Source organism: Branchiostoma belcheri, unplaced genomic scaffold (assembly GCF_001625305.1).
Source record: "Branchiostoma belcheri isolate BF01 breed outbred unplaced genomic scaffold, Haploidv18h27 scaffold170, whole genome shotgun sequence".
In the NCBI taxonomy this organism is placed as follows: Eukaryota; Metazoa; Chordata; class Leptocardii; order Amphioxiformes; family Branchiostomatidae; genus Branchiostoma; species Branchiostoma belcheri.
Genome location: NW_017803158.1, coordinates 505,405 through 518,587, shown reverse-complemented (window position 1 = coordinate 518,587; position 13,183 = coordinate 505,405). Strand labels below are relative to the sequence as shown.

Genomic DNA, 13,183 nt, shown 5'->3' with positions numbered 1-13,183 from the left:
ACTGTCCCCTTGGTTCAGCGTAACACCCACACAACAGAAACAACATACAGAACGGGCACTGACCACTCCAGCAGTCCGACACACTACTTTGATACTACAGAGAAAGACTACACATCTTCAGAACCGGTAGACCTGTTTACACTTGAGGGTAATACCACACCTGGACCGTATGTAGAGGTGGTTCAGACACCAGGTCATGTTCTCATCCCAGCTGTTGTCTCGACAGTGGTTGTTCTGGTCGTGTCGTCCCTTGCAGTGTTAATATGGAAGGTGTGCGCAGCAAGGTCAAACACCGAGGATGATGACAGGGACAACGACGATGCACACATTTGGACAATCCCGCCTGGCGTTGCCTTTCCCGGCTTGCTGAGGTCTGCTTCTCTCCCCGCAGCTGCACGTTCAGGCAAGATGGCGTCGGATGACGCAGTCTCCTGTAGGTCATTGCCCGCTGTCCTGCATTCCATCGAACCTATTTACAGCGTGATCCCAGATGACGTAGCGACTGCACAGAGGCCTTTACCCGGTCTCCCACACGTGTACTGTGAGATTCCAGATGACGTGATCCCCGGTGTGGTCCGGTCAGCATCCCTCCCCGCTTGTACTCCCCGGGGCGGTCCAGACGACGCGACATCCTGTAGGTCATTGCCGGCTGTCCTACCGTCCATTGAACCCACCTACAGCCAGATCCCAGATCACATGGCCGCTGCTCACCGCCCCCTGCCCGCCCTCCCGCACACTTCCTGGGAGATCCCAGATCACCACACTGCCACACAGCGTCCTCTGCCTGTCTCACATCATACCTACAGTGAGATCCCAGATGACGAGGAGAGCGGACCGATGTCTTTCTATGCTGATGCTGGAGAGATCTCGCTTCATGTCGTCACAAACAGGCGACAGAACCGACGGTCTGGACGATCCATGGCCACATATGGGTCGACTGGACAGACCAACGGACAACGAAATCCCTTTTACAGAAACGCCGCCGAGGTCGAAAGTATAAGGTCCCGGCGACAGCAGAGGACAGCTTTGGTATCTCAGCCTGCTGACCAAGGTGTGAGCAGGTACGTCAACGTCACAGATGCAATCCTGTCCAGAGGTGAAGACGTCACAAGAGCTCATATCGCTTTTCTCACACAGCCTAACACATATAGGTCATGGGAGATCCAAGGGGAGGGAAGCCGTATTACACCACGGCGTGCGTCCCTCCCCACCGTCACACTACCTAACACTTACTGGCCGTGGGAGATCACAGGGGAGGGAACACGTAACACACCACGGCGTGCTCCCCTTCCCACCGTCACACTACCTAACACTTACTGGCCATGGGAGCTCCCAGGGGAGGGAACCCGTAACACACGAGTGAAAAAAACCTAGTGTCTCAAACAGGCTGAAGGACTTTGCACATTGATAATAATTTCGACACACATTTGTGCTTGGCAGGCAAATCTTCACCATGTCTCTACTGGAGATAACTGTTTTCCGAGCCTCGAAGATTCATAGTCAAATTAACGAAATAACTAAGTGAAACAACCTAACCCATCTGAGCTGCATGTCCTTTAACCTATTTACTGTTTACAAAGCTAAAGCTGACTTTCGATCCATATAAAATTATATCAAACTAGAGTTCCCTGATTTCATACATTCGCCAAATGATGCTAATCTTTATGACTGACAAATTATAGATTTCCCCCTGATTTAACAAATAGGATCGATCCTCATTTTCATGTACCAGTTTATCATACTCTAAACCAAAAGAAAGTCTTATATTAACAAACAAACGACGCAATTCTAGCATTTCCTAATAAATTATGCAAATGATGTACTGATTTGAATACATTATTTTTTCCAAAACTTTATTGATGACCAAGAGACAAAATGTATACAAAATATACAAAATATACACGTACACACCATACAATGCACTAAACATAGTTACAGTTGTCTAAAGGACATCTAGTAATACCATAAGTTGTGTTGCATGCTATCCTTATCCTTAAATTCCATCCAGGATTTATAGATAACAAATTTTGCTAGAGTAATCACAAGTGTGATATTTGCATCGATGACTTCCAAATTTTGATCCACTCCAAAAAATATTGACAATTTGTTTATCTTAACTCTATAGTGCTATGGTGATTCAATCTATTTTCAACTTTTTCCCAGTAGTTACCCAGCCTTTTGCAATTTACAAACATATGCATGTAGGTTTCCTTAACATTACATAGTGTGCACATTGGACTATATACTTCACCTGCTTGATTCCTAATTTGCCATTTGTTCAGTTTCACTTTACAGGGAAGAACATTATGCAAAAGCTTGAAATTGAATTGTTTTGTTTAATATTTACTACTAAACTTTTCCATATCAATTTCTTATCCAAAGTTGTAACATCAAGTGTTTCACTCAAGTCATCAATGCATCTACTTTGTCTTACTTCTTTTGCTTTGATATGATTACATAATATCTTAGATGTCAATTTCTCAAAAGGAACAAAAATAGTATTAAAAAACAAAAATAGTATTAAAAATTAGCAATTCTAGCATTTCCTCATAAATTATGCGAATGATGTACTGATTTGAATACATTATGTTTAATGATGTTCACCTTCACTGAACTTTCAAATACCACAAGTATGAAGGCAGTTATCATTACAGAATTATAACATTTTCTCATTAATTATGCAAATTAAGTCTTCATTTACATAATCGATATCTGCCTGTGTTTCTCTCATTCTCAATTACCAATCCCACAAGCTTCAATAATCCTATCATGGAATGTAGTTGATTTATAGAATTTCCCCATAAATTATACAAATTACATCCATATTTGCATAATTGTCACATAACTATATAAAGCATCACGTAAGCTACCTACATACCGAAAATCACGACGTTCCGTCAACCGGTTCTTGAATTATCCTTTTATGAATATTTTAAAACAGATATCCCTGCAGTTTCACAGCAAGCCGCTAGGGGGCCCAAACTCACGTCATGTCTTCCCCAGCACAAGAGCTAGCTATCATCCACATTTCATGACCAGATTAGCATGTCCAGATTAGGAGATATCAAAACCCGAAGTTCAGCTGCAGTACCATAGGAAGTTGCTAGGGGGCCCAAAATCTAATCATTTGTAGGCCTCATCAAGACCTACCCACCTACCAAATATAAAGTCAATCCAGTGAAGCCTTCTCAAATTATCGTGTTTACAGACGGACAGACAGACACACAGACATACACACGAACGCCTCTGAAATCATAACCTTTTTGGCGAAGGTAATAATCACAGACAGACATCTTTAAAAAAAGGAATGTTTATTTTTCAACTTATGCATATTATTCTTTGAAGATATCAGAAAACGCAGTGTTCTAGGACTATATGATGGATTCTCGTATTAATATAATAACACCAAGAGATTAGGTATCATATTCATGTGCTGGGTCTTCACTTTACTGTCTCTCTAAAAGATGATACAGACCTAATGGTGCAAACAAAAATGATCGAAGTCACTTTAAGCTGCATTCTAAAATATCAGGGCGATGCAAAAAGTTTTCTGTTCATTCCTTCACAAAAAATAAATTGAATCAACACTACTTCATTACCAAACTCAGGAATTGAAGGTGCCAAAATATGACGCCTTTGGAGTGTGCCTAAAAGATTGATACACATGTCAGCCATGTTTGTTTATATCTGGTGGTAGTTTGTTAGCCTGGGTACCATCCTATTTGTATGCTGGGGCTCCCATACTCCCCCCTAAGTATTTCCGGCATACAAATAGGATGGTACCCAGGCTAGTAGTTTGTGGTGGTAATACGAACTAAATTTGAATGCGCCTCGTGTGGGCTGTTTTAAATTCAGTGCCATCTATTACTTTCAGAAAGGTGAAATAATTGCACTGATATATTGAAAAGTGGAAGTAAATTACAATCAAACTAAGATGTTTTCAATTTTCAAATTAAAACATTCACATTTTTGGTGCAAAAATGTTCCACAACTCACTTTAAACAAAAGGCTGCTGCCTCACTCATATTGACAAAATATTCAAACATCGTTATCATCCTGTTTTAGCTGTCTCTACTTCACTCCCTGGGCTACTGATTTAAAAAAAAATAGAAATTGGTCAATTAGGAAAAACCTGACAGAGAAAATTGTATATAACCAGCAAATTTGTAACTCTTTGACTGACTAATCATTGCAGGTTGACTACTTTATTTGGACAATTTTTAGCAGCCCAAGAAGCCTGATAAAGACTACTGCTTCATATCACTCCATTCTTAAAATTACGATGTCCAGACTAATCTTTATGTGTGCTTCACCCTCAGGTTATGGTGCACACACACACACACACACACACACACACACCTGACTAAGGTTCGACCAAGAAGTCATGGTGAGTTCTTTATTTTATTGTGCTGAAACTTTGACTCCATTATGGATTCTTCCAACACAGGTGAACTTTATGAAATTATGGCTAAACTTAAACACGGATGCACAATCATGCCAAGTTTACAAATAGACCAACTTTAACATAACAGGCAAGGCTGTTTAGAAATATAAGGGTTAAATAAGTATTTACACAATACGTTTTAATTCTTTGGAGTTTATCACACAGTTTTACCAATGGCTTGGTTTCACAAAGTAACTACGTATGGACTAAATATCTAAAACCTACAAATAATCAGCCTGTATTAGGTGACAACGAATTGAATTTCATAAGGATGGTTGTTCCTTAAGCATAAAGACAAAAAAATACATAAACAACAACAGGAATAAACATTTCTCATAAAAGCCCACATGTGGGACTGAACGCTTACAACAACTTTTGTGTGAGATGAACAACAAGAGTTCCACGATCTCATACCTTCGCCAAATGATGTTAACAAATTGACGGTTGACGAATTATACAATTTTGATCATTGATTTCGCAAATAACAGAGTCATTTGAATAGATTACATCATATGGATCATATTCTCCCCCCAATGATAGCCTTATCTTAACAAAATAGGCTATTCTAGCACTTCCTCATAAATTATGCAAATGAGGTCATGATGTTAATAAATTATCTTCATTGATGTTCACCTTCACTTAACTTCCAATACGGCAAGTATAGAATTCCCAGCAATTACAACTATGAAATTATAAAAATTTCCCATTAATTATGCAAATTAGGTCTTCATTTACATAATCTATATCCCCGGATGTTTTTCTCGTTCTCAATTACATGTCACACGTGTTTCATAGTCCTATTATCGAACGAAGCAGATTTATAGAATTTCCTCATTAATTATGCAAATTAGCTCCTGATTTGCATAATTGTCATCTGATTATGTGAAGCATCACTTCAGCTACCTACAAACCAAAAATCATGACAATCCGTCAACCGGTTCTTGAGTTATGCACCTTCGGAGATTTTTCAAGAAATGCTCCTGCAGTTCCAGAACAAGCTGCTAGGGGGCCCAAACTCATGTCACTTCTTCCCTACCCCAAGAGCTATCTACCAACCAAAATTCGTGACCCTAGTACGTCTAGATCGCGAGATATCAAAACCGGAATTTCTGCTGCAGTACCAACAAAAGCCGTCAGGGGGCCCAAAATCTAATCATTTCTAGGTCTCATCAAGACCTACCCACCTACCAAGTTTCATGACAATCCATATCAAGCTTCTTGAGTTATGCTGTTCACAAACAAACAAACCAACAAACCAACAAACGGACAAACGCTACTGAAAACATAACCTTCTTGGCGAAGGTAATTAGGTGACATGCAAGCCTACTCTACTGAGAACAGGATATGTTAACATGAAACGGATAACTATCCTACATTAGTTGCTATGGAGGATGGTCTGATAAAAGGCCAACGGGACTTGTACACTAACTAGGGACTGTTTCGCAAAAAAGAAGGTTGAACCAAAAGCTTAGCTTGTACAGACTAGAGGTCATTGATCTCATACCTTCGTCAATTGTTACTTGTGTTGTAGTTTTATTGTAACTTGTTTTTGTGTGTGTTGTACAATGTATTTATCAGAATATAAGTACATGTAATTGATTTTGTCTATATAGTATTACCTAATACGGCCTTGACCTATGTAGCAGAGGTTGTGCGTAGCAAGGCTTATTTAAGCAAATGTATAAAAGTATTAAAATGATACAGAATGACAATGGCAGCCAGTTTAATGAGGACAGTTAAAGCAGTGTCATAACTGTTGAGAAAGTGTCTGCAAAGTCAAAACATTCTATAACAGTTATATACCTATGAGCTGTGACTATCCGGCCTCAAAATATTGTAGGACACTGGAATATAGCAACTTGTGTCGACACCAAAACCTCAACTCTACTTCTGCCAAACCCAGAGGTAAAAAAACAGTGACTCAACCTAATAAGTGTAGTGATCTAGTTTTCGGATTACTGAACCAGTCTGGAACTCAAATCCTGGTCTCTGGAAACCCTAGTGAAGGATTTCTACACCTTAAAGACACCACCAAACTTCTGGAAGACAGTGCTTCATACACCCTTTTCTGCGATGGAGAAAACCTACCGGTTTCGAACTCACAACGTAACTCGTGCACTCCGTTTCCTAAGCACAGAACTGGTTTTGTTCGCTTCATGCATATCCATACTTCACTGTAAGCTACCTGCAGTTTTCAAGGACATATACATATATGTAACTGCGACTAGATGTGAAAATGGAATGCAAATCACTTAGTTACACTGGTTTCTGGTCTGCGATGATAAAATCTACCAGTTCCGAACTCACAACGTAGCTTTAGCAGAACATTCCTCTATGTATAGAAACTGTGCAGAAATAAGTACCCTGTGTAGATTCATACTGCACTGTAGGACTTATGCTCTTGAATCATCTCTACGCATGGTTCAGTTTCTCTCTTTCAGTCGTCGACAAAAACCACATGGAACCATAAATACCTCGGCTGCCCGGCCAGGACCCGTGTCATGTACCGTCATGGGCTCATTTCCGAAATATACACCGTTGTGAGAGACCAGTATATGGATATGAATTATGTTGACAAAGCTGTCAACAAGGATAATTTACCCTATATACACAATGGTCCCATATGGGTCCATCGTCAAACTTGTACAATTTTTAGCTCACAGACGAGCTAGTCTCCCACTGGCCGTGACAGAGAAGACAGACGACATCACAGTACAGTGTTTACATACGTTCATGTGCATTGATATTGTACCGCTCTTTTCGACAAGCACCGTGAACAGTGGACCACAGCTAAATGTCCCGTCCTATCAAAGGGCTACTAGCTACCCTTTCCAGAAGCGTGCATGTCGGGTCATGAGTGACAACAACAGGGATTCGAACTCCCAACCTCTTGGTCCAAGCCACTGGAAGACGCACGCTATTACTAAAGACCTGCTGCTTTACGTTAGTGTACAATTTGTACAAGAGGTTCCTTCTTGTTATACCGAGGCTCTGATATGTCACAGCTCATGGTCTAAGTTGCTTCAAAACTTTTATTATGTTTTTATCCACATATAAACTGTTTTCCTTAATAGGCTTCAAACCAGCATTATAGAAAAAGCAAACAAGACAACATCTACAATCACAGAAAAATACATATTTAGGCCACACCGACTTAATTTTATGGATGACATCCGCGCGCGCATTGATTTTCGCCTGTTCTAAAAAAAAAAGAAGATAACGTCCTCCGAGGCTCTGGCCTAGCTCTAGGCCTGGGTAGTCCATGGTAGTTAGCGACAATACGGAGCCTGTGGTAACTCAGGAGGACCCGGCACCCAGGCTATAGAAGCTCCTCGACTCAAGAACTCAGTACATGCGTGCCGATTCATTCTGCAAAAAGCCCGCATGTGCCGGCTTGTCGAATACGTCGCAAATTCATAATACCAGCTGTGTATTCCAGTTGTGGTTTAGTGGCATTTCTATTTTTGGCCGGAATATTTTTTTATTCCCCCGCGCGCACTAATATGGGGGTCTTCGGAGAATGTCATCCATAGAATGAAGTCGGTGTGGCCATACAGAACTGTTGGAAGTGCGTGGGTGGTTAAAATGTACCCAATACAACCTCCTTTCGGGGATCTGATTGAACATTTTATGTAGCCACCTCCTCTCTGATGACTTCTCTGATTGAAAATAACATTTGGAGTCGGCCTCCATTGAACTGGCACCTCTGGTATGTATTCTTAGTATTGAATATTTTGTGGAGCACTTTGGAATGTAATCGAGTCTCTTACAACGTATGTGATATCCGGGAAAATTCTCCACTCGATTGTTACACTATATCAAAGACTTGTGCTAGACTTATTGTTTTAGTAATTATGATGTTTTTGTTCTACGTTCACCTATATTTTTTGTACTATGTTTAAAGACCAAATGACACCCAAAAAAGTCTGTAAAATACATACAAATATCGGTACATACAATATAGTCACTTGAAGCTTGTTACAATCACGATGACTGAGAAATTGAGCTTGTACGGCCTTCTAAAAGTGGGTTTTTGGAAACACTCTAGCAAGTTTCCCAGTCGCCCTCCTTGGGCATCTCTATTTGCATCTCTATGTTTTATTTTTGCTTCTTCCTGAGCTGACATCACTGGATGACATCAGCTCAGGAAAAAATACAGACATGCAAAAATAAAATGTAGAGATGCAAATCGCCTGCCAGGACTGGTTTGTGCTGACTTTTCCCAGGCAGAGCATTAGAATTTCGAGTGTAACAGGAGAACCGTGCATATTTATTGTAAATGTGTCTGTTAGCCAGGAAATACTAGTTATGTCAATTACAATCAGCTAAAGTCATATTTTGGTGTCATGAACACTTTAATAGTTGTTGCCATACATTGTACCATGTAGAATCAAATTCTTTATCTGTATTTAGCAGGGGCATTAGCGGTTTATATCAGCTGATTTTATATGTATATATGGCAAGAAAGTGGACATGAAAAACTAAGACACATTTTACAACTGGTTTGTAAGATTTTAGAGCGAGTGAAATCGGTGTGGCAAGAGTTCGTTTAGTAATACGTAATTGGGTTGGCCACTACTGTATACGTATTTGTCATACATATATGTACATGTTTCTGATCCTTCTTTACATCGTCTAGAGTAAGTCATTTATTTTAACTGATTTTAAAATATGGAGACTCCGTTTTATTGTAGCGAATGATACAATGTCTGTAACTATATAAATGATGTTTGGAAGGAAAGTTATAGCGAATAGAATGAATAATAATATTAGCTGTATTTCCACCAGTAATGTATTTAACTAATAACTGTAAAGAATGTGCTTTTAGCCGTACAATACCAACGTCTGGACCCACTTTATGAATATGTAAATCATAAAAACAACCAACAGAAAGCTTTTCGCTTATCACCTCAAAACTTACCAAAGACGTACACAATAGTAACATGAATTAAATGGTTATGGCTTACCTCTTTTGTATATTATTTTTTAGAAATAAATCGATGAGAACCATACTAAAGAATATGTTGAGGACCTGAATTTGTGTCCTATGCTTATTTAGTCAGGAATTCATCGCATATGATTCTATACACTATCAGGTGTTATAATGTGACACTTATGGGGATTTGATGAAAATGATGTAATACAATACTGCAAGAAATCTGAAATCATGTGGACATTAACAATTATATATATCTGAAAGATAAAAGGACATTATATATTGCCCTTCTTACACAGTTTAATGGACAGAAACTGTTACTAAATACAGGACAAGGACACACATGTGTAAAGGCGCCAAAATGTCAGCCTTTAGCGTCTAGCCTCCACATTCTCCCTTTCACATTTTTGTGTATATTACATATATTGTTTACATTTATTGAAGTTCTCAGCCAAACTCGCATAAAGGTCAAATTTGTACCCCTAGTTGCAGTAGTGTTCGTTGTGACCCAAGGCTATAGAAATTGAGATTGGTGCCGCATTAACTTAAGTTAACGGTGCACACCCCAGTTCTTCCGTGGTAGTGCGCAGTAAAAAGTGACGAAAGGGTTTTGAGGGTCCAAGTTTGAGGTGACATTTCTCATAAACTGCCACGAAATATCATTAAACTTTTACATGGCTGAAGAGTGTAAGAAATGATGATTTTGGGGTGAAAATTTCTTTTGGCTCCGAACCTTACTTCCGGGTATCCTTGCGCGCCAAGTGTAATCCGCCTGTTTGACCTAGATTTCGCTCTGCGCCTTCGTAGGGGTGGATTTGCAACCCCTCGCGCCGTGGACGATTGAAAAAATTTCAGTACTGGAATTTTCTTTATAATTTACTCAGGTATAGTCAAGGCTTGGGTCTTTCTGCCGTCATCAGTCATCGGACTATCCTAGGCGAAAATTCGCAATTTTGTGCATTAATTTTGGAGTGAAAACAATATTTTTTCCGTTGATTTTACCAAACTTAAAAAGGTTGAAGAAACCAAACTCAGCTGGTCTTGTAGCTGAAGAGATACCCATACACAGTTATTCTCCTTCCGAATTGTTCCACGGCAGAGAAGGTCGCTAGATTTGTGGGTGTGCAGCTTCGAATAGAAACGCCAAACAAGTGTCCATAGGCGACAATTCTCCGTGAAGTTTTATATTTTGCAGATTGAGAACAGTAATAGTGTATGTAAACAATGTGTGATCACTTAACAACTGGTAACAACGTATCGTAAAATTTGTAGGGGTGCATTTGAAATATTACATTGAATGCGAAAGCAGCAACGGCAAAAATACACATTTGTGCATCATCACGGGCGTGCCAGCAGACGACGTATAAGTTGCATGCCGATTACACAAAGAGAACCCAGTGTTTTGACTGCGAACACGAAAAAAACGGCTGTTCACAACACTCCGTCCGGAGGTCCAGACCTCCTTCACGGAGTAATAAACTGGGGTGTACCCCCTTAAAACAGGCGCACAGTAATGTCACACACACTGTGCGAATGTGACACCTTGCGGTACGTGTTGGATTGCAGGATGAGTTCTGTATCAGACTTGGATGATCGGCGGGAGCTTCTAGTATTTTATCTAACTGAAAGGTCCGGACATCTAAGAACATTTGCAAGATCACTATTTTTATGGACAGCTACACAGCTTGAAGAGATATACTACTACATGTAGCATCAGAACATGCCAATCGTCCCAATCAGGACGTCCCAATCACTAAGTACCTAATACCAGTCCAGAAGAGAACAAGAAATACTGCATATGCCTTCAAGTACCAGAGTTATCAACCAAGGATGGAGGCGTTCCAGAATTCATTCTTTCCTAGAACTATCGCAGAGTGGAACTCGCTGTCACCAAGTACAGTAGGGGCATTGTCATTAGATAGCTTTAAACAATGTCTAGAGTTGGATGTCCAAGGGCTAGGCGTAACAAGTCGATCGGTGTAATGTAGCCAGCTGCCGCCGCGCCGCATGCCTGCGAAGCTGGTGTGTTACACCGAAAGTCGGTTATACCGGCTACACAGATACAGAAACATATACAGATGCCATGTCATGCAGTAACACGCTCTGAGTGTGCACCCACATTACATTACTTTTATATTTTTTTGCAGTAATAGATATTTGACTTAATAACGAAATCAAAATTGCATTCTGATAGTTTCTACTCGTACAGAGCGATGCCTTGAAGAGACGTTTTGGCGGCGTCAGTCGCCCTGAACTGCAGAAGTTATTGCTCGTACCAGTGATATGATATAAATCGCAATGAACCTAGCAAAGTGCATCCTTTGGTGATGTATAGTGGTAATGTCGCTGCAAATTCGACCCTAATTTTAAGCAATTTCTAATTTTAAACAAGATCTAATACTATGTTATTTTATATCATCAATACTGTTATTTTAATGCGTTATTTTAGTATGTATTTTAAAGTGTACTTGTGTGAGTTGTAATTCTGAACGTCTACTACTTGTATATCATTGTAATGTTCTTACATCAATTCAGCCACTTATGTGGCTGTAAACTGTGGACAATTTCAGTCGTCAAGTTGACAAAAAAACACTTTATTATTATTATTATTATTATTATTATAAATTGTCGTAAACTTGCACACCGAACTTCATAGAGTTTGTCCTTGGCTGTGGTTCGATGATATCGGGCTTCGTTCGAATTTCATCTCTTCCAAGACATTTCCACAACCCCTCCAAGAGACCGCACGCCGACTTTGGCATTCAATGCTTTAATACATTGGGTACAAAAATGACAAACTAACCAAAATGTGACGATCTGTGATGATAAACAAGCAAATTAAGACTGACTCGGAAGCCGGGCAGGGGTGATATCAAATGGATCAGTGACTGAAAAGGCTTGTCTACCTAACTCTTTTGACAGAAAACTGGAAATGTCGCAGCCGCTAATAATTACGTGTAGAATATCTGGAACAGCGACGATGGGCGCAGCGCAGAGGCCATCAACTATGAGTCTGTACAAGATGATGATGATGATGAATGGTTTATTAAAATGCAAATCACTTGCAGCCCGCAGGCTGAATTGCGGATTCGTTACAAACATTTTCAGAGCTTGCATTAAGATAAAACATAGGGTCAATTATTAACCCTATGTTTTATCTTAATACAAGCTCTGAAAATGTTTGTATAAGTATAACAAATAACGTTATGATAAAATTTTACATTTGTACCATAATATGAGTATAAAACGGAATTAAAAGCTTAATAATACAACAATACGGAAATCCTTAAAAACATTAACTATTTGATCAAGCATTTAAAAGGAGAACAGAGGTATTGTAACAAGATCATACAAGTAGGATGTCAACTTTTTAAGGTAGCGAAATGTCATTATTGGCACTCTTGGTAGCGTTGATATCGATAACGTCTAACGATAACGTCTTAGAAAAGATACATCGGGGATTGAGTGGGGCTGAGAACATCACCAATAGACAAATTTTCTTCAAGCACTTCAAGTTCAACGGTTTGTTTTGACTGATGACTAGTGCTTGACTTGCTTGACGTTTTTCGCACCGCTTGTAAAATTCGCTGCAAATCAGGGATAATCTCCTAGCAGATTTGTGATTTGGGTTCGTTTTTTTTGTACGTCTTTTTTCCCGCTCTGTGTTCCATACTACCATCAACTGAAGGTACAAAGGTATTAAATATAGGCCAAAACCACACATCTGCTTAGAGATGACCTCGGGGCTCCCCCTGTGGTCGTTAGCAAGGGATGATGGGAACCCGGATGACGTCACCTCGGGT

At 39.8% G+C, this 13,183-nt stretch overlaps 1 protein-coding gene across 1 annotated transcript in view; it reads left to right on the top strand.

The window, feature by feature from the left end:
• LOC109466876 overlaps positions 1-1,329 on the top strand; it is a gene marked incomplete at its 3' end in the record, with an annotated part of 6,093 nt that extends 4,764 nt beyond the window's left edge. Inside the window, 1 exon segment of the mRNA XM_019764734.1 lies at positions 1,152-1,329. Coding sequence (XP_019620293.1) covers positions 1,152-1,329 — 178 coding nt within the window.
• Positions 1,330-13,183: the final 11,854 nt, after the last annotated feature.